General features: G+C 35.6%; 1 protein-coding gene across 6 annotated transcripts in view; it reads right to left on the bottom strand.

The window, feature by feature from the left end:
• SBF2 (SET binding factor 2) overlaps positions 1 to 27,137 on the bottom strand; it is a 253,141-nt gene that overhangs the window by 19,165 nt on the left and 206,839 nt on the right. For 2 of the 6 annotated variants that reach the window (XM_080404621.1, XM_080404618.1), the window contains exons 25-34: positions 26,620 to 26,765; positions 22,532 to 22,730; positions 20,253 to 20,449; positions 15,795 to 15,932; positions 14,547 to 14,642; positions 10,895 to 10,966; positions 7,991 to 8,175; positions 5,512 to 5,688; positions 2,448 to 2,549; positions 1,073 to 1,258 (exon numbers count right to left, since the gene is read on the bottom strand). In XM_080404621.1, the coding sequence (XP_080260747.1) occupies positions 1,073 to 1,258; positions 2,448 to 2,549; positions 5,512 to 5,688; positions 7,991 to 8,175; positions 10,895 to 10,966; positions 14,547 to 14,642; positions 15,795 to 15,932; positions 20,253 to 20,449; positions 22,532 to 22,730; positions 26,620 to 26,765 (1,498 nt within the window). The remainder of the gene's footprint in view (positions 1 to 1,072; positions 1,259 to 2,447; positions 2,550 to 5,511; positions 5,689 to 7,990; positions 8,176 to 10,894; positions 10,967 to 14,546; positions 14,643 to 15,794; positions 15,933 to 20,252; positions 20,450 to 22,531; positions 22,731 to 26,619; positions 26,766 to 27,137) is intronic. The other 4 variants (XM_080404622.1, XM_080404623.1, XM_080404619.1 and 1 more) reach the window with 3 other exon arrangements.

Below are 27,137 nucleotides of genomic sequence, written 5' to 3'. Positions count from 1 at the left end.
GCAACTTTTAAGATTTATTACAGGAAAAACTGGAGCAAAGTGTTTCCACAGTCATAAACAAGACATAGGCTATGTCTACATTAGCAGGTAACTCGGAGCAAAAGGAGCAGCCCAACAGACTGAAGCAGCTGGTGCTGAGGTTCCTGCAACTATATTACACATTTGTTGTTTTACATTGGATTACATTTAGTCCAGTTGAGTGGACGACCCCATTGTACATTGGTGACCCACATGGTTTTAAGCAAAGTGATAAATCATTGGTTCCGATCCTTTTAAGAGCTAGTGAGCATTTAGTACACACCTGAAGCAGAACTTCTGGGTTAAACTCTTCCGACAAAAACGCAGTACACACGCACCAAACCAACATCCACAAACGATAAGGGGAGATGAAGGGGAGAGGGAAAGACAGACATATGTACAGGAGGAATTATGCAAGCTCCCATCTTGTGTTTGCATACACAGAGATTCTGCAAAACATTTATATTTACTGGTTTGAGATGAAGAAAAGGACAGACTTTAGAATTAACCTGAAATCAGTGTAATATTCTTAACCTAACTTCTTTCCAGACAACGTAACTGTTGGTGTTCACCATATTGTGAACATGCAGTATATAAAAAAATCAGAACATCTCAGGACCATCTGGTTTATAGCTGTTTCCAGAACCGGTGGAGCATAGGCCTCTTCAAAGCTCAACATCAAGCCCAAGGAAGTAAAACCCCTCTAGTCACTGTACTAACTATCAGTCAATTTCTTCTTCTGAATAAAGGTACTCCAGACTGCTAAAAACCTGTCTCAAGCTTAAAAACCTTCTATGTGAAATCCCTGAATAGATGACCTTAAAAGATCCGTACTGCCAACCATGCCTCTACGTTTTGCGTGCATGGGTCACTTTGCTCTAGGCAACCATTTCAGCTCTTCTCGAGGTGAAATCCATTCCGTTTGATAAAACCTAGAGAAGGAGGTTACTAGTCCTCTCTCAAACCATTACCTATAACATCTGAAATAGTGGCATCTATGCACTTATTTATGAATTATTTTTGTAAACTAAAATCTATAAATAGATCGACTTACCTGATGCACACAGTCTAAGAACTGTAAGAAAACAGGAGCAAATCCACTACCCTGACAACTGAGACTCAGATTACTACGTTGACTGAATTTATGACCAAAAGACAGCCATTCTTTTTCCACCAGCATTCGGAAGCCTTCAAGTGTCCTATAGAAGGGATCACTGAGTAACTGCACCAGAGACACCACCTAGATCACAAGACAGGATATATTGCGTTAAGAGTAACAGAAGTTAGGAGAACCCTTTAGTCAATGAATATAAATATTCCATAATCTGTTTATAATTCAAGGAAACAAAAGCCTTCATGTAAACTCAATTACAAGTATTTTACCACATACATTAAGTATTTTTAGAAAACAAACCAAATAACATTGCATGTGCAAAAGCTTCAATTAAATTGAGGCTTTACAATATCTGTAAAACTCAAACCTGAGCAACTGTAACTTTTGAGTCATTATATTGCTTACCACATTTAAATTACATCTGAAATGAACCCACTTATATTAATAAAATAAGGATACTAAACATTTATAAAATACTATTAGCTGCCTCAGCAAAGAAAGTGTTAAAGAAGTGATCTTGAGGGTGACTTTACAGTTTCTGCAGTGCTGCCATGCTATGGTGCTCATCTATAGAGAGCACCTCAGGAGACTGTAAAATGCAGCAGAGATTCTTACACTTCCAGCTATGTACGTCCCCTTCACTCTTCAAAAGAAATGAACGTTCTTTTGTGGGTTTATTTACCTGGTACCGGGATGCTGGCTGCACATGAAGTTTTTATTTACTAGAATTATTGGTATCTGTGTTTACCTTCTGAGTTACGAAGCAACTACATGGACACAATGCACCCATTAAATGAGGCAGAGGTTCTTCCTTCTAATTTATAGTTTGTTTCAGAAACTTATCTGTTGTGGTGATCTGTCCTTGCAGCAGGTGTTACAGTCACTTTGGCACAAATTTAGTTTTCTCCCTGTGTGTGGTCTCCTAACTTCATTTATGGGAAGTGAATGGCAAGAGAAAGAATTCCTTTCCTTTTCTCCTGTGTTTAAAGTGTACCAAGTTTAAAAAGATAAATGAACAGTGTGGCAGCTTTCAGCTTTCATTGTTACATATGGTCAGGTACAGGAATGCAGATTTTGTATCTAAACCTTAGACCTGTAAGTCCATCAGGACCTTTGGAACAAATTAATTTTAAGGAAATTCTTCATGGTGAAAACTGTAAATGCATGCAAGCATTCATGCATTCTAGTTTCTTCTCTTCTGCCACAACACAAATCTAGTCATTTTATACCAATTTAACAGTCGCTTGTGTAAAAAAGAATTGCCTGGTATATTGCCTCAATATTTAGCTATTTCAAGGTGGTAACAGCAGCTTACTTGCGCAGTAATATCCCAGCCATCTTCCAAACAAACCATAACAGAAGAACCATTTTCCAGGAGCTCAGAGATGATCACACCCAACTGCATTATTCTGTGAAGCTATAAAGTATTACAAGTAAGTAACATACTCCTGTATAAGATAATTTTCTAGATATTATCAATAAATAGAATATTTTAGTATTAAATATTAAAATATGTATTCTGAAATCTACATATAGCACAGAGAAAGGTACCAATGCAACAGATGAGAAAGCTGTAACATGTAACAGTCTCAGGATTTTCATCTGAACTACAACAAAAATAACGCAAAAATTTGAAGATAGGAACTCAAGCTATTAAAACCAATGAGTACTGTAATAAAATAGCTGTCATAAAAAGAAGAATGGGAACAACACAGTTGACAGATTTATTGTAGAGACATTCCATCCTGGGCTTAACACTAAAATAACTTCCTGTGAAATGTTAAGGTTCCATAAAGTCACTAAGTATTTTCATGGGAGAACCCATGTAAGATATTTACAAGACAATATTTCTAATGCTCAATCCCATGGAAATTGGAAAATTAATGAAATGAATAACAATAACGCAAAACCTAAACCACAAACCTAAAAAAACCCACAGAAAAATCCTATTTCTATAAACTGGAAATTAGATAGATTAAACAGTGTTTCTTATACTTGAGTGGAGTGGCTAAAACATATGGAAAGAGAACATATTTATTATTTGCATTCTAATATTCATCATGCAGTTATACTAAAATCCCTTGAGCAGGTGGGTTAGTTAATTTCTCTGGGAAGGGTTATTGACTCGAATGAGATTTATTTAAACATGATAGGTTTAAGAAGCTTAAAAAATTTAGGTGAATTTGAGCAATTTTATCTACCTATGAGACTTCACGTTAATATTACTAAAAAGAAAATCTGTCTGATATTTCTACCATTTTTGTCACACTATGACAGCATTCTTGGTAAACAACAGACAATACATAAGCAATGCAGTTTTTTACAGTAGAATGAAACTGCTCTTTGCAGAGCACTGAGTACAAGCCAACCAGCAGCAGCAGTAGGAAAGATGAAAGCCTAAAACCTGGGAGAAAGCACTATAGGAAAAAAAATCACAGCAAAAGACATCTAAGAATATTTATGCAAGGAAAAAAGTAAGTTCAGAAAGTAGAGAGGGCACAGGGAAGTGACTCAAGTAGAACAAAATTCAACTGGAAAAAATAAGAGGAAAAAAGATCAACCAAACAACAGTTAAACCCTAGAGAATTCATCCTTGTTTAGGGCAGCCTCATTTTTTCCTCTTAAAAACAATCCCAATCCTATGAATATTACCATGGAAATGGTGATGGGAAACACTGAACTTCTCTGAACATTCACATAACCATTACTTAGAAACTAATTTTCCTGCAATTTTTAATAGGAAAAGATTGGAAAGAGCACCACTTTTAAAACCACGCAGTTTGTTTATTTTTCTATACTTTCTTTGGCAGTAGAATAGAAAGAAGGCTGTTTTCTGCTTTGCTTATTAAAGAAACTGATATGCAATCTGGTTATACAGATGCAATATGAAAAATGCAAAATACTGGGTTTATCGTTTGTATTCAGAAGATAGCACAGCACTCCAAATTTCTTCTTAGGTATTCACATCCTTATAAAGAAATATTTAGTCGATACAGTGTTAAAATCTATACTGTGTAACTTCTATTACCCAGGAGAGGAAAGCTTAATACAATAAAAACACATTTCCAACATGACAGATCTATGTTCTTTCACAGAAATAGCAAGAAAATGTGTCAGATCAGTCATAAATTAACTTTATCACATATGTCACACATGAGATGATTTAAACCACCGAAACGTGGTTTAAATGTCACACAGCTAGTGTGTGACATTATGTTCGAGCCCTGAGCAGTGATACACTATTACTTTTCCTCTCAAATATGCCAAAAGAGATTAACTCCAATGTTATAATCTCCCCTTGATCTCTCTGCTGCTATAGGGACATGTTTATGTTATCAAAGTGACATTCGACTCATTTAGCTGCACTTATCAACTCGCTCAACTACTCCGTGATTGAAAACATTCTCATGATGAGGGAGCCAAGCCTTCCTGCCCCTTCCTGAAGAACACAGCAGGCAGTGCCCAGTGCCTGTGCTTGCACCTCAAGGGGAAGAAGCTAAGGCATGCTTTGCACGGCAGCGCATTTCAACCAGGAGTACATTTTCTGATGCGTAATTACTGAAATGACTGCGTTACAAGTATTTCCTCCTTAAGAAATCAGCATAAGAGTCTAATCTGTTTTCTATGATTAATTGCATTTGAGAAGAATATATTCAGCAGAGGATTCCAAACATAACATGCAACTGTTAAAAAGACATTCACTATAACTAAAATGGTTTTGGAGTTAAAAAGAGCTGACTTTTCCACATCCCTCTTAATTTAAATCTTGCAAAGTTACTTCCAGTCTTGCCTTCGTTTGGTTAATCTTTATGCAAGGAAATACAGGATAGGGAAGTAAAGGAACAGATTCAGAGAGAACAGAGATTAATACACAAATAATCCCCCTCTCCCCTACAAACACTTCCCCATATCCCACACTGATAAACAGATGCTAGCTTATTTCTTAAATACTTGTGCATATGAAAAGCCAGGGTGGGAACAATATGAAGAGCAGAATACTGGTTTTAAAATCAAAAGGCTTATTTGTTGTTCTACAATTTTTTCTGATTTTTAAAATATATAAAATCAGAAAAAGCCGTTAAAATCAAGACCATAAATTTATACAGGCAGAAAAAACTGTCTTCTCTACTTTTGTAAGTGTTCCATGTTATAAACCATAAATTATGTTCTAAAAAATGCCTTCCATATTTGTCAATGTTGTGACTGTATTAAAATAATGATGCTTATGTAATGACAGAATTGATAGTATGCAAAATAATGACAATGAATAAAGAACAGCTGGTTAAAACACAATAGTTCTCTGTCAGGAGGGCCTGAAATTTATTTTGTGTAAACAGCACTGCATATAGATTATTAGAAGTACCTGTCATACAAATTACCTGTGGGAACCACTCTGACTCCCCAAGTGCTTTAAGGAATGTTGCCTCAGAGTCTGTAGGAATAGTGCTGGGAACACAAGCTCTCATCAGCTTTTTAAAGCTTGCCTTTGTCTGTCGGATGTCACTGAATTCAACAGGAACAAATTCACAATTCAAAGCAAAATCAAGTTTGAATCCCTGTATGAAAAGGACAGCAGCAGATGTAATTTTAAAGGGAAGCATATTTGTCACTGTCATCTCATTAAATCTCTAAGTCTTGCCTGCTTTATTGCTAAATATTTGAATTCCTAATTAAAAATATGTTCAGTTAAATACATGCCCAGGACAATAAAACTCCTTACACCACTTGCAAAACATACCATAATAAAGTACCCATCTATTACTCGTAACAGCAGAATATACTGCACAGCAGAAGATGATTGAACTCTTCACTTATAATTAATTAAGAAATCAAATAGAAACGTGAATAATTGTTACTATTGCATTATGGCAATTTAATTCTACATAATCATTTCTCTCACATTACTCTTCCTGCATTTCTTTTCATCAAAGTGTCTCTTTTGCCAGCACGTTCTGAGGGCTACAGTTATAAAAAGAAGACTTAACAAGATAAAAAAAATTGATATGAATGGATCCATTTGAAAACTTCAGGAAGAATGTTCTCTGGAGAAGCAAATGAAAATGCCAACCCAATAAAACTGAAAAATGTTGCAGGAAAATACAGTTTTCTTACTGTTCAAAAGAACAGTCGGTTCTAACCATGACAAATGTTTACTTTCAAGATTTCTGTTTAGTCTTTTATGTTACATTATTATGCCTTATAATATTAAATCAGAACACTGACTATAGACTTCAGAGGGTATTTCTGTAAATTACTGTCATGCTAATTATATTAGAAAGAGATAGACTGTCAAATGAGATTAATTTAAAATTACAACTTTGTGTAACGATGTGTAATGGAGAAAGTGAAAGGAAAATGAATTTGCAAACCAATAACAAAAGACAAAGTAGAAATGGAATAAGAACTAATACCTGTTATAAAACCATCATTTAAAAATACAACTGAAAATACAAATATGATATAAAAGAATGTTCTTTGAAATTAAAAAATTCAAAACAGAAACTAAATTTGCAAAGAGTTTTAATTCACTCTGCTACAACATCGTTCTTCCATCTCCTGATATAATTTCAGAAAGAACTGAATACTGATCTATCTTCCTACTACCCATAAATGTTTTTGGAAATTATATATTTCAAAAATTACATAGCGTTTTATGCATGCTTACATTTTGAACAAGAAAGTAGAAAACAACTGATCTTTCAATCTTTGAATGCAGAGATTTGAAAAAAATAATCTGCAAACCTTTTCTGAAAAACGTAAAATTACCAGGCATTAATGTAGAAGATACATGTTTCTTAAACAACTGCATTTAAAATACTAAAATCTATACAAAGAGGTGTATGAAACTGTAGACATCATGGTCCTCATCATGTAATCAAATGAGGATGGACAGAATTCTGGGTTGGCCTTATTCACATCAATTAGACTCCACCCAAGTTTAAGTGCTGCCCACAGTAACAAAGCTTTTCTTCTCTGGCAGTTGCTTTCCTGACTAACAACATTCCATTTGCTTCCTAACATATTTCAACACATTAAGAAAAATAAAATTGCTCTTTTAAATTGCCAAATAAGTCTGTTTCATGTTTCCCAAAATAGAAATCACTGAGATGACAACTCAGCTGAACATAAGATGAGTAGTCAGCAGAATCAGGTACACCAGAGCATGGCTTTGAAAGCAAGAACTTGCAGACACAGAACTCCAGCATTCCCTTGGAATAGCTCTGAACAGCCTCAGCCACTACACCAGCCCTACTCCATGTGCCTACAGTCCCAGCGTTCATCTTCATCCCAGCAGCTACACTGAGCAGTGCCAAATCTGCTGCCCTCACTCTCTGCAAAGATGGCAAAGACACGGTGACTTCCTCACATGAAGGCTTTGCTGGATGCTCTGCTGCCTAGCAATGCAGTTCCTTCCTAGCCATTTCTTTCCCAGTTTGAATGCTCTTACTGTGCACGAAGTTATTCCATTCCTCTAGTCGTCTGTTACCCACCTTTGTATCTCAGCTCTACTACACATCGGCACTTGACCAAAAGTGACAAACAGGGCTCTACTCACAGAACTCTCGTGAATTTGAACTTCCTCTTTAAGATAACTTAGTATATTTTAATGTATGTTGATTTTCTTGTATTATATAACCTCAAAGCTTGATTTTTCACCTCCCAGGCAACACTGAGTTATATAGCGTTGTTACTCTGCATATAGAAATAATCCTCGTAAAAGTTTACACCTTTAGGAGAGTTATTCATCTGCTTTATCTGGAATATTATTTACTGCTCTGTAAAAACATCAGGGTTATTAAACTCAAACCACATGAAAACTATGTTAAAATTAAAACGAAAATTAAAAATTGCCATTACCCGTAACTGAGATTTTTCTCCGAATATATAGAGGGCTGCTTGCCGTCTCAAAAGCTGACTTTGCAGAAAAGGGCTGCTACTGTAAGAAGTGGAGTTATCTTTCCCTGCAAGTCTTGCACCAACATCAATGAATGGAGTCTGAGTGTTGATAAATCGGTTACTTGAACGAAGACTTGCCCATACACCTTCATAAAGATGAAAAATATTTCAAAATCTCTTTACATGAGGCACTGTAGATCTTAATTATTGAGGCATATACTAAAACATAATTTGGAAAGTAGAGTGCTTAAACATGTCATTGGCTCTCTCATAGGACATAATTAACAGTGCATGCTGGAAAGAAGTATTTTCATAACAAATATTGTCAAAAACATCGTACTGCATTGTCATTTTACCTAAGACACTAATACTGCACAGTGCTCTCTATTGTAGAGAGAATGGTTGCTATGATTATCAGTAATACAATGATAAAACAAATCACAACTTGCCAGTAATTAGCATCCATTTAAGCATAAGGAACTGAAGCTGCTAGTGTTGTTATTTGCAGAGATTGGGACAAAACCTTGATGTATTTCCTTGTCAAAGGCTTATTATTTTGGAAGTCTAACTAGTAAGAATATTATATAATTAAGTGATATATTTCCCATTTTTGAAGGAAATAAAATTCCCTGCTACCTAGAATTCTAGTGTTCCGTTTGCCCTACCTAATGTAATAGTATCAACCGTATCGTACTATAATGAAAATGTATATAAAGTCAATCAATCAAAATACTACATTTCAGGATAAAATATTCAATATTTACTCTCGAAATGCCATGATTAAAATGCAGAATGCCATGAATAGTTTTTAATTGTCCACATCTAATGAACAATCAGAAATGAAAAACTAATCTAATAAAGTTTTTTTTTTAATCTTGTGTTTCACAACTATATTCTAGCAGATGTGACTACAGTACAGTTGTGCGAGTAGAGAGAAGGATGCCTAAAAGGTCATGGTCTTATAGTTTCAATCTAGCAGCTAGATGACCATTACTCTGGCAGCAGGGCATGGAACAGAAATTCCAAAGCCAGCAACAACATGAGCTTGAAGCAGTGCAGCATGACATGGAACCACCGCCTTGCACCTGAAAGCAGCACAGCAATATTCGAATGGCATTGTACCGGCCTAACTGACGTCTGCCTCTTTACAGCTTTTTTAATTTGCGTACTGTGCCTTGCTGATGCAGCCAGATTGTCATTTCCAGAGGAGGAAATTTGTACAACACACAGACACTCTCTGATCCGATTGTGCTTAAGTAAGCTTTGTGATTTCAATGTAAGATAAAATAGTGATAAACCAGATTGCCAAGGCCTGATTAGCACTAGGTGGAGAAGAGAGAAGTACTAAATGTTTTTTTGTTTCTTATGCCTTAGTTAACAACGTGAGGTATGTGAAAGGTACTTGATTTTCAGAATATAAATAGCACTACTTGAAAATCGAATCCCTTAAAGTATACTAAATTTGGCATTCAAATCGCAGCGTGAAATTCTTTAACCTAATACGCAGCAAATCTGTTTATCAGAAGAGACTCTTGTCCAGAAATCTGTGAAGCAAGATATGCAAAAGAGGCACCAGAAATACCTTGTAGTAGTAGAAATTTATATACTAGAGTATATAAAAAAACCTCTCCAACCCTTTCAGGAAAATCCAGTAATATCCATGGTTAACATTTCTTGCATAAAGAAAAAAAGCTGCAGATAACAGTAAAATTCCACTGAGATAGCTCAATCAGCAAAATAATTTTAATCTATTTTTTGGAAGCAGGATTGTGTTTCTATTAAAGAATAGTTCCGTACAGTAATCCTCAAAAGGGACTTGTCTGTACAGTTTCTAAGTCTGTCTGGCTGCTAGTCTTAGATGTGAGCAAAGGAATAGGAGTAACTGAGAATGGCTGCCTAGGAGCTTACAACTTGGTAACAGTTCTAAAGAGTTTCCACTTCAAAGACAGACAGTTTTATTAAAATACCTCACATAGTACAGTAGTATGTTTAGTATAAACTTTTGTCCCACTTCTCAACTACTAGAGATGAAATAATAAAGACTTTAGCAAGCAGAAACTACAGCGAGCATTTAGTAAGACAAATAATCTCTCGTTAATCCTGTATGAAAAAACGGTAGCTCCAACACAGACAACTGTCCTTAAAGATGATCGATACAAAAATAACAGTGTCACTTTCTAACATTTTACAAAACAGGCCATCATTAGCACCTGCAGCACATCAAAAGCAGCAAAACTGGTTACAAATACGTTCTGATGAACATGTTGACCAGTGATGGATAACAGTGATTAAAAGACACAATTGTATTCATATTCTAATATTTCCTAGTATCTTATTTTTCTTAGAAGTATATTCTAATATTGCCTAGTATCTTATTTTTGTTAGAAGTATCTAGCTTTCATTATTTGGCATATATTGTATTATTAAAACTTTTAATTTGCCAGAAATAATTTTTTCCCTGTTCACTAACATTAATAACAACTTTGGAAAGTTCACTGACTAGGTCATGTTTCTTAGCTGTTTTACTGAAGCAGTAGGAGGACTAAATGCTCTTTTGCAGAATTTTGCTGTTTAAAATCTTCACACAGAAAATCTTCTACATTATAACTCCACATTAGACTATAACATTATTAAAGAATAATAACATGGTGAAGCGTGCAACTGATCACTGTCACTGCATCATACATTCAATGGCCAAAAAACCCCAAAACCAAACCAAACCACAGCACTGAACTAAACCCCCCCCAATTTTGTTAATGCAGATTCAAGGCTTTCTGTCAGTAACACTTTAGCATGTATTAAGATATTGTAGTAGTTATGGAGATGGCAGAAAAGAATGTGCTTTCAGGACACAGAATACAGTACCTTGGTGGACTCTTCCCTTAGTTGCTGATTTGGAATTTGAATGAGTGAAACATTTATCTCTGTACCCAAGCACTGGTAGATAACAGTTAAGACAGAAGGAGGAGGAATGGAATGCACATTGCAGCAAGACACATCGCAGGAGAAAAGAAAAGGGTTACTTATTAATTTCCAGAGATCTAGTATACATTGAATTTATTTATAGTATATGATTTATCAGACAGCACAAATCTTAGTCATCACAAGACAAAACATCAATCAAGCCAGAGACCCAATAAAAATGGGAAGGAAGTACCCATTTATCAAAAAGGAGTAATTTTCATTGTCATAGCAATAGTTTCAAACACGTAGCACAGCCATCATGTGTTTTTCCATTATAATACCAAAGGAAATTTAAGTATTAAATCATTCTGCCGAATACTTTATTGAAAGCTTCTATCCAGCTGAAAGTTACCTTAATTAAAATCCCAACCTTAGTGCTTTTTAAAAAAACTGGTTTAGTCTAGTTAGGTACATGATTTGATGGACCTCAAAATCAATCAGAGTGCAAAATGTTAGCTCTATACATCTACAAACATTTTAAAAGGACTGTGTAAAAGTATATAATTTAGAAAACATGCAATATCTATCACACACAGGGTTTTTTTGCCCCTTGGCAAAAATCCTCATTTTCAGTGGGAGCTTTATATGCTTATCAGAGAGTATATTTTTGGTTTAAAAGCCACATCAACACAACCAACTTCTCTTAACACAAATATTCTATTAAAAAATACTCAAAGTGTTAATGTCTCCTGCTTTTAAAATAGATGTCTGAGCTATATTTATTATAGATATCCTAGTATTTTTCCAACAGCAGCAAACTGTACCGAAAAAACATTTTATTCTATTAAATCACACAACAATGCCAGGTAAGAAGTGCTGTTCTGTAGAACCACGCTACACTTACAAAGTAATGTAAGAAGAAAAGGTACCTATTTTGAGTGTATCTAGAATTCTTCTAAAAGATATTAACCAAAGTATTGCCAAAAAAAGGTCCAAGAATGGAAATCTATTATGAAATGTAAGTACTTGGCCAAATATTTCAGATCAGAAACAACTTAACTGGGCATCTGGCAAATACTTTGTTACAATGTTCCAGATAAAGTAAAAAACCCATACCTGACACAGACACAAATATTCAGGACTACTGACGAGCATTCAGATCTACGATGATTTTTAAAAATGAGAAATACTGTTCAAGCACTGGCACCTATCTTTTAACTTAAATTTTAAAAGGATGTGTATTAAAAATATGTTGTCTGGCACAAAAAATAGAAAATGTCGTTTTCAATTGGTGTATCATAACTGAAACTAGCTTTTGAGCCCTGGTATGTGTGAGAATAAAAACAAAGCCACAAAACCACTGCTATTGTATTTTGCAGAGTGTAGTGGGTAATCCATAGCCGCTTGCGATATAAAGGATCTAGCTAACCTCACTGTCTATTTTTTATTTTGTTTTTATTTTGGGGGGTTTTGACTTATTCTTAGGAATAGGAAGGAGAAAGAAAGCACCATTTTCAGACTATCTGCATATGTCTGTTTTTTCAGCTGACCAAAACCCTGGATTTTTGGTCCTGCATACAGTCTCGTGACACCCCTTCACATGTGAAATGTAACTAGCTGTGAAAAAGTAGTAAAAAGCTTTGCAATAATAAATCCTGTACATCAATTTATTTGATAATAACAGTTTCAGAGATTCTATATATTTTGTGTATTTTATTTTCTTCTAAAAGAATTGTATTAGCTAATCTAAAAGCTCGTGTTTACTCCTCTACAGGGAGATATTCCCTTTCCCTGTTCTCTCTTACCCGGTCAACTTCTCACCTTCACTAGGGCTCCCACTGTACTTGTAAAACATTCTTACATTTCAGCAAAGTCCTCACGTATCCTGCTGAACTGTGACTAGACTGCAGATACTGGGCTGTAATTACACCTTTCACGTACACAGAGCAGGTGTGGCATCAATCCAGCAAGACACAAGATAACTTCTCTGCCCTCTTCCCGATTACTGCTGGAATTTGGCCAAGAGATTTCAACGTCCAACCAAACAACACATCTGTGACCTAACACCGCCTCAAGACTCCTTTTTTTCTTCACTGAGCAGCAACAAACTCATCCTATCACACTTACCACAAACTCTAATCCCTGAAACCAGCCATAGTTATTTCAGTAATCCTTTTATCTCTAAAAGACAACTTTTGATGCAGCCAACCCGCAAGCTTTCCCTTTCTTATCTGGAGCACCTTCACTGCCCCTCAGCACCATTCAGCTGTTGGCACTTCAGTCCCACAGGAGGGGATGGAGTACCACCAAACATCTGCTGCTGGCTGCCCAGCATTTTCACTGTTCCAGTGCAAAGCCAGGCTGGGCGCAGCCACCAATTTACCTAACAATTCCAGGCACTATTGACTCCTGTTTTCTTACCTCTAATTAAAATCATAGTGTTTTTTCATCTCCATGTACTACAATAACAAGACAGTGAGCAGAGAACATAAAGAGAACTTTGATTTATGAAATACACATATACTATGACTCATGAAAATGCATATTCTTTTTTTTTTTTTTTTAATGATCACCACTTAACTGCCCTTCCTCTTCCCTTCTGCTGCATTTCTCACATAACTTGTCTATACAGCTCTTAGTATTTCTCTTTCCCTGCCTTTTTCCTTTCTTCCTTTCTCTAATCCCATCCATCTCTTTTGCAAGTTTTTCTCTACAAAATTGTTTTGTTCTTCCCCATACGAAGCTACAGTTTTCCTGTCACACCATGATTTAGGCTGGAATGGACCTTAGCAGGTCAAAGTAGGTCTAACTAATTTTAGATGAGGTGTCAGAAAGGAAGAAAAGCAACTTTTAGACGCTTAAAAATAATTGTAAGAGGAGTCTTCAGGGCTAAAGGCAGTAAAATATGAAATGCTCCCTTTTGGGAAACAGATTCACCTCTGTCCTAACAAACATATTTAAGGAATTTGATGCACTAATTTGTGCATATATTGCACATAAAAGATCGTAACAATTTCACCAGACTACAAGAGTAAAAGTAGTTGGAATCCACTTCACAGCCTGAACGCTTCTTGTATAAATGACAATGAGGAGCCCTTGTACCTAAGAATAACTATTTCCAAAGAATGCACTATATCTCCGTACTTACTACACCCGGGCACATACTCCCTCCTTTACCTAGAGTAAAATTATTCAGACAGATTATTGGTAACTTTGTGAAGCATCAGCTAATCTTCAGTCAAATGCCAGAATGACCTGTAGTGGAGATTATAATGCCCGTTCAATCCTAATATAAAATATGTCTTTTCAGGCCATAAACTTTAGACAAATTAAAAACATGCATGAATCACAAAGTACTTCAAAATTTAATTCCTGAGTGCTTGATTTTCCATTGATTTCCAACATGAAACAAACTTTATGTCAATGGTAAGTAGAGGACTTAAACAGAAATTAGGTATTTAAATCATGTCATGGACTGAGGTTAATCTGCAATTTCTATTTTGTTGTTTCAGAGGGTAATGAATCAGTAAGCAGTGTAATTATTTTCATTTCACTAACTTTTAAAAAATCATTTATTACTTCAAGTAATAGACTTTGAGCTAGTCTTACTAACCTCCTCGAGCAAAGCTATTGGATAGATTTACATCCAAATGTCCTGGCACTACCTGCTTAAACACAGTAGACATTCTTGAAGCCCTCCTTTCAGTGCCTAAAGTCAGCCAAAAAAAGAATAGAAGATTAAAAAACTACTCAGACTAACACTTAACATAACTGATAAAATGCCCCTTTTCACCCAATACAGCTAATTCTTGCCAATTTCGTACTTCAGATTTATTTTTAAGACAGATGTATACATTGGCAACAGTATGGAGATATTAGATACAGCTAAGTAATCAACATATTTTACAACAAAGGAAGCAAAGCATGCACACTTCAGGAATGGTGTTATTTTACAAGAAGAGCCACTGAGTGGCTATATTAGGCCAATTATCACCAACTGAGCAAGACAAGACAGACACAATTTTAAGTCACATACTCTTCTTTCTAAGACATTGGGGTGACCTTCACATAAACCCTAACAGGTTTCATCACATAGTAACTGAAATAAAACATGGATTCATTTCTTCATGGTTCCACATATAAATAACTGAAATAGTGTATTGTGAAAGAGTTTTCACGCAAGTAAAGCGCTACTTGGAAATGACATTAAAAGCCCATTATGATGATGTAACACACACAAAAATGCCTATATACCTTCCATGGCTGTTGCAGATAAATAGTGTATCTGTTAAGGTAGAATCTGAGCTTACAATCTCATATTTTCTCATTATATGAAATAGAGTAGTATTTTGCATTCTCTTCAGTTTGGCAGCTTCTTATACAAGATACAGTTTTTAATACACTTAATTTGTTGTAAGACTTGAAAGCTCATCTTTGCTTCTGATTCGGTTCCATAATGTAATTGTTGCATTTGGTACATATAAAAAACCAAACCAAAACAAAACTTAGAGAGTTTTGGGTTCTTGATATTCTGGAGAACTTTATTTGTTCCAGCATTGCAATAAATTACTAATGCCTCAGGACTGGACATTATACTTAAATGGATTTCACTAAAAAATGACCCACAGGTGGATAATTGTTTACTGTTGGATTAAGAACACTGAAAAATATTTTGAGAAAGATTATAAACATCCTTTACATACAGAAAACTCATTCAACTGAAACTAAGAGTGAATAAACTATCTGCAAAGTATAACTAAAGAAAAAGCAGAATTTGTATGGGCCATTGGACTAACATGAAATTAGGGAAAACTCACTTTTCAACTTTACCATAGAAAAGCACTATACAAACCAATTTTACCTGGAGACAGAGCAATTGTTGGTCTAACAGTGAGAGTATTACTGCCATTCATTTTGCAGTGGACGGATATCACATTTAGGAAGGCTTGTAGGTATTTTTCCTGTTCTATACTGCTTGAAGATTCTAAAGAAGCAGGAGCTAGAGTCACAAGAAGAATCAAATACATTAAAATACAAGTACCTTTATAAATACATAGAACAGCAAACCAAAAAGCTTATTAAAGCAGAGCATTGAAAATGTCTCATGGTTTGTCAAGGTTCAGAAAGCTATTCCTTTGACGACAAAAAATGCCCAGACGTTCATCGCCTGCAGAGCAGCACCCAGCAGCATTCTCTTGCATTCCACCCCACAAAGCTAAACTTCTGAAAGAGTCTGTTACCTCACGGTCACTACTTCAAACATTAATCACTAGCCAGTGATCAGAACAAACATAATGGAAATGTAGTTTTCCCTTCACTCTCAGAATGACAAGTAACCTTTCTAAGTTTGTGCTGCTTGTCAGCAAATGTCAGCCTTTTAAAAGAACGTGTAGAGAACCGTTTCTTTAACAAAAGTAAGTTAAACCCATACTCAACCAGTGCTTCCTCATTCCAGTAAAGGAAGGTTACTTACCTGTAACTAGAGGTTCCTTGAGATATACTGCCCAGTCACTGAAGTATACATAGATCAAAAGACACCAGTGTTCATGCACTCTACTGCATTTAGAGACATCAATGGAGATAATCTACATGTCCTTCAGGTACCCCGCCCCCAGAATCCGACCTTGTGAATGGAATGAAGAGATGAAAGAGGATGGGCAGTGCATGCACAGCTGGGTTACACACGTTAAGGGATCCCTGACTATGAAAAGCAACGTTCCCATTCCTCAGTGACAGTCCACCTGCTCCTTCACCAGCAGGTAACTTGAGGAAGAGTCTCCCCACATACTTCGGTAACTTGTAGGAAAGGGAGCTGCAATCTTGTGAGAACAACTCCTTCTCGAAAAACTTCTGCATAAAACTGTATGTGCATGTAGCTTCAGATGACTACAGATGTCAGAAACAGAGTAATTTTCTAATTGTTACTGTGTTGCTCACATTGCTGGAGACACAAGAAGGACCATTTCAGAGAGAGAGAAGTGGCTGCAAAAGACGGGATGAAAGCAAAGCCAGAGAGGAAACAGCTTAAAAACAGAGCGTGGAGCTAAAAAAGGCAAGATGAGAAGGTATAATGCTCTGACAAAGTACTGAAGTTAAACAGTCTACTTAAGACAATCTTGAGACTTAAAAAAAGTTAACTAACAAATAACAAAACAGAGAACCAAGGGAAAAAACCCTCAAAAGTAAGAGAAATAAAAAAATGAATCTTGACCAGAAAAACTCCACCCATTTGTGTGCAGGTGTGAGGATTTAAAGGAAGGAAAGGAGATGAAGGTCAGGCCCTGGGCCCCACTGTGGTGACAAAAAAGTGTCCCGACTCAACAAATCAGATCTTTTTCAAATGCCAAATTTTTTTGAATTCTAGTTTATTGCAGCCACCGAGGGACTCGCTATAGGACAAAAATGTCATAGCTGTTTAAACCAAACCAGGATTTGGTATCTTGACCACAAAAGCCAAGATTTGGAAGAAGAGATAAAGAGAGAGAGTCAAAGAATTTGATTGAACACACTTTGATGAACCACAATGGTAACTTATAAATTTTTCTAGTGATGATCCAATCAGATTCTGTGCTGGAGACTAACAGACAGTAACCTAATTAGCTGGAGGTGGCAAAAGAAATGTCAAGATAGGCCTGTTAAAATTAGTATCTAAATAGTCCTGTTAAAATTAGTGCCTGAATTGGAAGTACAATTAGGAAGTGATTAGAAAACGTATGTGCAGGAAACGTCATGCTGTTTCTGTCTGACAAAGTGGAACAAATCTGGAGAAAACCATAATTTTCTCTTCAACTCTTACGTAGAGTTTACACATCCTGAAATCCACTTGAATGATCTCTGGGTCTCCTAGTCCTTGAAGCAATCCCACAAAAAGTCAATTTAGTTCTTAATTTAGCTAAGTGAAAGGAAATAAAATGCCAAAATCAAAGGACAGTGTCTTCACTACTTGCATTTACAAGGTTTTATTTTGTGAAGAGTATTGGTTTTGCTGTGTGCATTTTAGGAAAGAGGCTGAGGAGACTAACAGCTGATTTATATGAAAGCCTGTTATTGAACTGGGCAGACATGTGAATAAAAAGATTGAGGGCAATAGTGTCCCTGTGAAAGATTATAAATGGAAAATTTCCCCTTCATCCTTAACACCAATCATCCCACCATACAGTGCTTAAGAGCAGTATAAGGGGATGAAAGACTACTGGTGACTCAAGGTATGAAGCCCTTACCTGCACAGGTGAACACAGATTTCTATAGTGACTGATGTTTTAAGTACTGTATCATACATGAAAGCCATCACAACAGCATAGATTTAAACAAAAGATGGGGATGGTGATCCTGGTAGCAGTTTAATAAATCCCAGGAAAGAAATGCATTGCTTAGTAACTCAGTTAAGCTTACCTCAGCTGCTAATATGTGCTCTATATGCCTGGGTGCAGGTTGCTGCATCTTTACCTTACAAAAGGTCCCAACACAGTTAATAATCCAGCCTGTATCAGGGTAACTGCTCTCTTGGACAGCGTTACTACATACAAGAAACATACATGGTCTTCCCACATGGCAATTGACCAATACTTTTAACTCACGTGTAGAATATCATATTTAGAACTACAATGCCCTGCAAAAAACTCCCAGAAAAGGTGAAGTGAAATTCTGAAACCAGCTTTCACGTTTCAAAGGAACTTCTGAAAAGACCTGCACACTCTCCATCTCATATTCAAACATCTGTTAATATCATCAAATCCTTTGTGGACAGACATTAGAAAAACACAAATCTGTTGCACATGTAGTTTGGTTCTGTGCAACACTTCAGTACTGTGCTTAATTTCTCTAAAAATATATATTCAGTGCTTCTTATGTAACATACTGATCTCAGCTATGCTTTGAATGCTTGCTCAATACCCAATTTAACAGGAAATCACAAAAATGTTCACCAAGTCCCAGCAGGTCTTCTTGGTTTCTGTCTATCAATCCAGAACCACCTAATAAAAACCTACTTGTATGAAACCTCTGCTTAGGAAGGTATGCATCTGTCAACTTGAATTTAAGTTAAGATTATCTTTGTCCTCTTAGTTTGCTATAGCAGAGAATACTCAGCAGATAATTACCGATTCACAAATTAGTGTTAATAGCCAGTCCAGGCAGCGTCTGATATAAAATGTGTCTTTCTAATATCTCTGAAATTTTGAGAAGATTTTTGCATCTTTAAAAAGATGCAGTTTTTACACACAAAACCTCATACAGCTAAACATTATGGCTGACATAAACTGTTATTTACAAGTAAAGGAAATGTAGTTTTCATAAAGATACTCTGTGAAGGAAAAATTCAGGAAGACTATGCAGAAAAAATTCAAATCATGACCTTCAAATTACTTTCATGCGACTCACACATATTTGTACAGTATGCTTGTTACAGGTTTTGAAAAATTCTGTAGAACAAACCATTCCTTAGAGTCAAACCTTTTAATTGTGTTTTAATCATTATTGGGGTGAGACACAAACATAAACAAGACCAAGGAATTTCCTCACTACCTTAATGAGCTCCTGGTATTCCAACTCCACCTCAGATTTTATTTTCCTTAAAAATTATGGACTAATTCTAGAATAATATCTAAACAACTTTGATTAAAAAGAACACTGTCATTTTCTTCAGCAATACGCCAAGTTCACTCTTGACACGACATTAACCTGAAGAAACTTATCAGCATAAGAGATGGAAATCCAGGCAGTCACAATAAGTATCCTAACTACTGTCTGTGAATGATAAAAGTCAACCAATATTATTTCCAAAACTAATGTTGCCCTAATGTTATATTCTCCTGAAAAATTTAACTACTCTGACAAATCTTGTGCTGGTCCAATCCTGATCACACAAAGGAAGAGATTCACTCAATGGAAAGACTCCAACTAGAATCTTTCAGGTCTATGCTTTATAAAAGAAAGAAAAAAGTTAAACTAGTGTTACAATGAAAAACATGAGGAAATCAAATGGATAATGGTCTTTCTAGTATTTTATACAATCTTCTATTAAAAGGGACAACACACATTAAGTATGTAAATCAGTGCAAAGGAAAAAGATAATTTAAGGGCAACAGGGAACTCCGCATAGCATTTGGCAGATACCAGCTTTCGTTTAAATTACTCTTTTGAACCACTTTCGTGCCATTCAGGACCTGCTTCTTGACATACAGTAAATTGAACTAACGCAGTATCAGATAACCGTTCATATCCTGTGACTTTTGGTTCAATCATATGACTGACTTCCTCTAGAAAATAAGTATTTATACATAAAATTACTTACACAGAAAGCCTAGCTGCATCTGCTCACCTGTAGGATGTGTGTTTTGGGATTTGAAGAGGCCAACAACACCTTTTCCGTGAAAGCCCCCAGATCTGAGTAGAAGAGTACTGTTTTTAGTGTTTTTCCAACAGACAACTGGCAGGCGATTGTGACGGTAACAGCGAGCAACTCTCTGCAGACTGCTGTCTTGAACAGACTGAGGTACTACCAGAAGCCCAGGGTAACTGTATTGACAAAAAAGTGAAAAAAAAAATAAATTGCTTTCAAAACTTTAAACAACAACAAAAAAATTTCCTAAAATTACAAACTGAATAAACAACTTAATAAAAATACACCTCAACCGTTAGAATTCTTTTTTATTTAGCAACTCACATTTTTAGTCCGATCAGGGCAAATACCTTCATTTGTAAAGAAAACTGCATTTTAAACCCAACTTTAATTAAGAAAAATTTCTAAGACTATCATTAGTAGTCTCTTTCCATTTAAGGTTATTTTTTATTTGGTAGTATTTTTCTTCTTAGTATATCTCTTATCTGGCACTATAATGAAGCTGTATTTTTCAGCATGTCAAAAAAGGGAATTTTGAGGCATGCAAATGATGCAGTAGTTTTGTTCTGAACTTGTATATGAAATATGAGAATTGAAAGGAAAGAATGTTAGATTGCCTTAAGTATCACAACTAAAACAATAGGTTTTGGTTTATGTCAAAATACATTTAAATTTTACAGTCAGATTCCTTGGAACAGTGTATTTGAAACTGCATTTTTGTGTGATTTTTAAAACAATACAGTACATTGAGAGATTAAGAAATTCACTGACACAACACCTTTAAATACAGAAAACCCAGCAAGAGAGTAGTTGTGATCATGCTAGCAAAAGAAAGATTCAAGTAATATGGAATATTTCAAGTAATATTTTCTAACTCCTCCAAAAATATTCAATTTAAGTGCCAATTTCATATGTTAAGAAGAAACCAAGATGAAGAGCAGGGAAAAGTTAATGCTTAGTAAACAACTTTGTTCCTCTACAATATACACCGTTCCTGTAAATTCAGTTCTCTGATATTTACTGAACTGCCCTCACACAAAAACTGATATACATAATATTTATGGTCTACTTCTTAAAACACAGTAACCAAACTAGTATGGCACTAGGTAAGTATTTACATCCTGAGATTTGTAATCCACTCAGATATTAATTACCTTTTCAAAAAAATCCTATAGAATATTAAAAACTGGTGATTTGGGGGGAGGAAAGAACTGTCTCTATCATGTGCAAAGCATAGCGAAAATGCAGATTTAATGCCTTCATCTGCATTGTACTCAGTGTTGACTGAAGAAAACCAGTTATTATTCCATTACTTTAGTCTAGTCTAGTCTGCTTATCTAGCCAGAAAACAAGAAATGATCCAGTATTTTTTTTTTGTGTGCCCTTCTTTCCATGAAGAACTGGGGATTTCATTATCCACAATGAAAGCAATGACTAGCCAAAATTGGTTTTAGGGAATGCAAATGCTCTTCTGATATGACTTACACCGGTATGCTTTTGTATTAAGAAGAATTTTTGTGGGTGGTGGTAATAAACTACGTCAGCTTGCACAACAAAAATGTAGTAACATTCATGTGTTAAAACACAACACTTACAACACATAAAAAACTTCTAAAGTAGTGTAGATATCTTCATGAATTTAACTTTAAAACGTTTTTTTATTTTAAGAAAATAGTTACGTATAATTGCTTCTGAGGCTTGCTTTTTTTATTTAGGAACAGAATAGATTTTACATGTAAATGTATTACTTAAATAATTTCCAGTACCAACACAGCAAGTTACAGGAACCCTACTGAGAGAGTGAGCTCTACCAGCTAACTTTATTGGCGAAGTCAGAAAGCTGAAAAACAGCCAAACGATTTAGACATCGGTGTAGAAAGCCAAGAGAGAGAGGCAATTCAGGGTATCTGTGTTAGTAGTCTCCTCCAAAAGCCCCAGGGGCACTCTCTTTCCATGGGCTACAGAAAGAACCTAGGAAAGACGACTTGTGCCATCCGACAGAGCTTCTGGGGCAGTTCTGCAAGCTCACTGCTGGCTGCCGTTGCTGGCAGTCTTTCCACATCTCCACATGCATACATGTGCAGCCACCAGAACACAAACCTCTGAGTGGAATACAAATAGCTTCAAGGTCACTGGTTGAACGCTCCTACTGCAGACAAGAATTTTCTCAAGAGTAAGTTGCTTAAAAGGATACATCATGTGGTATATGTGTTACGTCATCTTTGTTTTCGACTACTTGACTGAATTGGTAAGCTCACCTCCTGCAAAGTGAATACATCCTGTTCAGCGCAGTTATTCTTAAGTATTCTGGTTTTGAGCGAGAAGAGTTACTGCTGATGGTCCCTAGTCCCAAACGCTGATAGTCTCTGAAACAGGCTCTTTCTACTAATTGCTCCATTGTTGATTTTTCTGATGCTTTTAAGGTGCCACCTGTGTGCAGCTCGCTGTCATCTGAAACTAAAGTTAAAAATCTTTAACAGCTTGCTACTGGGGAGGCCAGCAGCTACACAGAAAATGATGCTACTTTCTTCTGAACAAAATATTAGTTTCTCCCACTGTCAGTGATGAATGACAAGAATATATACAAACCACACTTTATAGAAATGATAAGAAATAAAATAATATTTTAGAAATATTGAATTAAGAAACCTGAATATATCGCACATTTCCTATTGCACTTGTGACTGGCAAGGCTGACAACTCTTGCTAGAATCCTGGAAAAAGTCCTCTCATATATTCATTTGAACTGAAGGCAGATCATCTTCCTTTTGACAGTTTATGAAAACGTGTTAAACTCACAACTGCTCTACAAAGATGTACGCAGGACAGAATAATGACAAATACGCACATAAATCCATTGAACAGACCTCGCAATTCTTTTAAACTACCTTGAAAAGATGTAACAATCTTTTTAAGGCTTGGTTCAAATAATAAAAAAAAAATTATTCACATAATTTCACAATAGATGACACTTGGTTTCTTAATGCCTTGGGTTCAATGTCAAACAGTAGCTTTGCTCAGCCGTGCACATCAGCTGCACCCTCCAGAGCAGAAAAACCTTTAACCATGACAGATAAAAAACATGTCACAAGTTCAGACTACACTGAAATTCAAGTCAAGCAAGGTCTTTGTACAAAACCTGCCACCTGCCTGTTATTAACTTCCAACTAGTTCCAAATACTTCTGAAAGCAGATTTACTGTTCACAGCATGTATCAGTTACTTGTTACCACCTCAGGCATTAAAATACGTGCGTATGAGGGGAAGTATTTCCTCATGAATGAGGTGCTGAAAAGCATATAAGGATTTAAAACAGGACTTGATACAATGAAATTAAATTTATTTTTAAAAATAGAAATTATGATACAATTAAAATTTACTGGCAGTAGACAACATTCAGAATTTACAGGAGTAGAATCCATAGAAGTTTCTTTTTTGTGCACCTTAGCATAGAAGATAAATGAGCAATTTTATCACCCCTGCAGCTCAACCAACAAAAATTACAATTCTCTATTTGACCTAAATAATACGGAGTGTAATGCCATGGCTATCTCCCCTTTTTTCTGTGTTTCCACATCTGTCATGGTAAGAAAGAAGTTACAAAACATTTACAAGTATAAAGTACACTCACAAGAAACAAATTAAATGAGTTTTAGAAATAATTTTATTTTGGACCATACAGAAGCTTGATATTTAAATATTTAAATACTTGGTATTTCTGAGTGGAAAGCTATAACCCAAGTAAGATGAGGGTGCATTTTTTGAAATATTTTTTCCTAAATTCATTGTTCTTTCATGATAGCAGGTATATTGGTGATCCAAATTTGCAAAACATTTTCCTGTGCATAAAAAGCTAGAGACTATAAGAGCTTATATCAGTGCCCTTCACTTGAAGAGGGAGATGAAGAAGTTTTGCTGTCTCGAGATTAAAATGGATTTTTTAAAATCTGATTTAGAAAAGATGATGAATAACCCCTCTACTTTACTGTTCCCGAGATATGACTGTTGGTAAAAGTGGGTTTTACAGACTCCTGTTTTATGGAACACACCAGCATGATCACTATGGGAAACAGAATTTAGTAGTGATGATATTCTAACCTCTGAAAATAAAAAGAAGGGATGGAATCAGAGGGAAATTAGGTGTTCATTGGCAACAACTTATAACTACATTACTGTGCCCAGTTTTGGAAATCACATTGCAAGTTATATGTGGACCACCTAAAGAGGACTGAGAAAAGAGCAATGAAGATGATTAGTCTATCAAGACTAACAAAGAAAGAACTGAAAAAACTGCAGATGTTTAAAAGAAAAGAACAGAGAAGTATTACAATAGTCCATAAATACATTAAGCACTACAACAAGAATGAAAGGAATCATCTCTTCTAATGTATATGGTGGCAGAATAAGAAGTGAAGGTTTTAAATTGTGGCAAGGAAATGTTTAGGCCTGAATATCAGAAAGTTGCTTGATTTTCTCCAGCATTAAGGATGATTAAAGCATTAGTCCAAATTGCCTAGAGTTGCAGAACCTTCATCTTTGAAAGCTTCTAAAAAAGGAGTTAGGTAAACACCTATGAGGAACAGATCAAGTATGTTGATCTTATCTTGGGGCAAAGAGATGGAGCAGACGATCTCTTGAGGTTCTTTCCAAGCCCATCTTTAATATTTCTTTTTTAAGACAATGCGTCACCCGCTGTAGACACTTCCCATTTGCTTCATCGTTGGTACAGTTGCATAGTTTCCCATACTTCATTTTTGAGACTTGCAAGAAGTCATTCACAGCAGTAAATATAAAAGAAATTGCAGTGATTAAATAGCAAATTTCCTACGGCAATTTATACTCTGCCTGAAGAAAAATGTTACTACTGTTGCCAGCTGACTATACCTGAGGTGTCAGTGCAGCATGGAGAGAAAAGCAGATTGTCAGACTTGGATGACATTGCATGTTCCTGCTCAAAAAATCTGGAAAGCAGCAGGCAGGAAGCCTCACAATTTATATTTTTAAATTTTTGTTAGGGGACGAAAAAAGTGACTATCGCCCATGTTTATATAACACCCATGTTCATGGAAGAATGTAGTTGTTTTGCATACAAGCAATACAAGAAACTCTTTAACATCGTCGAGAAGTACAAATACACAGGTATGATTGTGCTTGCTGCCTCTGGGTGAGGACACAAAATGACCCCAAAATCACACAGGTACAGCCTGAAGAACTGCTTCTGACCCAAAGAGTCTGCAACATCAGAACACATACTAACACAGCACTTAAGGAAGATGCTGGTAATTCAATTAAGAACGTAATTTTTCAGTACTGTAAAGACATTCTGAATTTTGCAATCCTTTCTTTTTGCCTTTTTTCCACCAGTTTCATCTGGAATGAATGAAGAGAATCAATAATTTCTAGCTTTCCTAGAATGGCTTTCTTCCATTTCAGAGAGAAGAGAGACAGCGGAGTAACACATCCTGCTTTAGACAACTGTTATATGTCTGCTCGTAAGTCACATATGTTGACTTGCTCACTGACCAAACATTTAAAAGGACAATTCGGCTTGTTTGATGTTTTGAAAAAAATATTAGTGTTCGGTAAACACTTTGTTATCTGAAATGCCTTTTTTTTTTTTTTTTTCATATAGAAGAAAGAACAGTATGACAAAACAATACCTGTTTATGTACAGGAGAATCTGGTTCCCTCTAGTGGTTTATTATAAATTAGCACTGGTCCAGATAAGGATATACTGACAGCAGCACATGGTAGAAAAAGAAGTATTTGGAAGAAAGTCAAACTCCACACCATCACACAAATTATACAAAGTGCCCAAATCACTTCCTACCTTCTGTCCCCAAATCCTTTCAACCAAAATTTGGAAAAACGGTATTTTCAGTAGTAATGACTTCCGCTGCTCTCAGAAATCATTTGTCACTTCCACAGCCACGTAAGTCTCCCATCATATTTGCTTGTTTTTGAATTTCAATGATTAGTGCTTTCTCATCACAGACTAACTGCAGATGTCACGACATCTAAAGATAAATGGAAGCTACAGCATGCTTCTGGGCTGTTCCATCTACACTATTATAATGTAAAAAAAATGATAAAAAATACACTATATGAAAATACTTCAATAATTGAATAATCTAGTATTGTGCTTTACTACTGAATGAAGTCAACTTCCTCTTTTCCCTCATCATCACATAAGAAAACACTTAGCAAATGGACATAGTTGAAACCCTTCTCTTTCCTGCCTAGAAGAGTGCCATTTCTTCTTCAGGACATTTCTTACTCAATATATTGGAACGGAAGCATAATAGGATAAACTTATAAACTACGTGGAAAAAACTTTTTATTATTACCAGAGATATCATCATCTTCGTTACAGCCTGGGCGATTCCCTCTTTCTTCCACTATTGTGCCTGTCTTCTTCTTTAATAAATACTGGCGTCCAATTGTCATCTTCCCAGCACGTTTTGCTCCTTTCACAATGCTTTTTGAGAAGGTACTATAAATTCATAGCAATAAGAATATTTAGAAAGATGCATATGATTCTCCTTGACAGCATGTACAGATTTTTATGATGAATGCACTTACCCAAATAAAATGTACTTCATATTTTTTCATTTATGACAAAAATTATACCATCCAGAAAAATGCCTTCCTATATTGATTTTTAAACATCAGTTTTATTACTTTGAGATAAATTTGTGTCTGTGATGTCTAATGTTAACAAATGATCAGCCATCTTCCTTCTTTAGGTATTTTATTTAGGTATTTATTTAGCAATGTGATAAATTTATGAAGGCAACAAAGTAAAGGCAGGAAAGACAGAAATCACCTTAAAGTTTTAGTATTCCATGACTAGCTTACATTTCTA

This window comes from Falco punctatus, assembly GCF_963210335.1.
Source record: "Falco punctatus genome assembly, chromosome: 10".
Classification (NCBI taxonomy): Eukaryota; Metazoa; Chordata; class Aves; order Falconiformes; family Falconidae; genus Falco; species Falco punctatus.
This window is presented reverse-complemented; position numbering and strand designations above follow the sequence as displayed.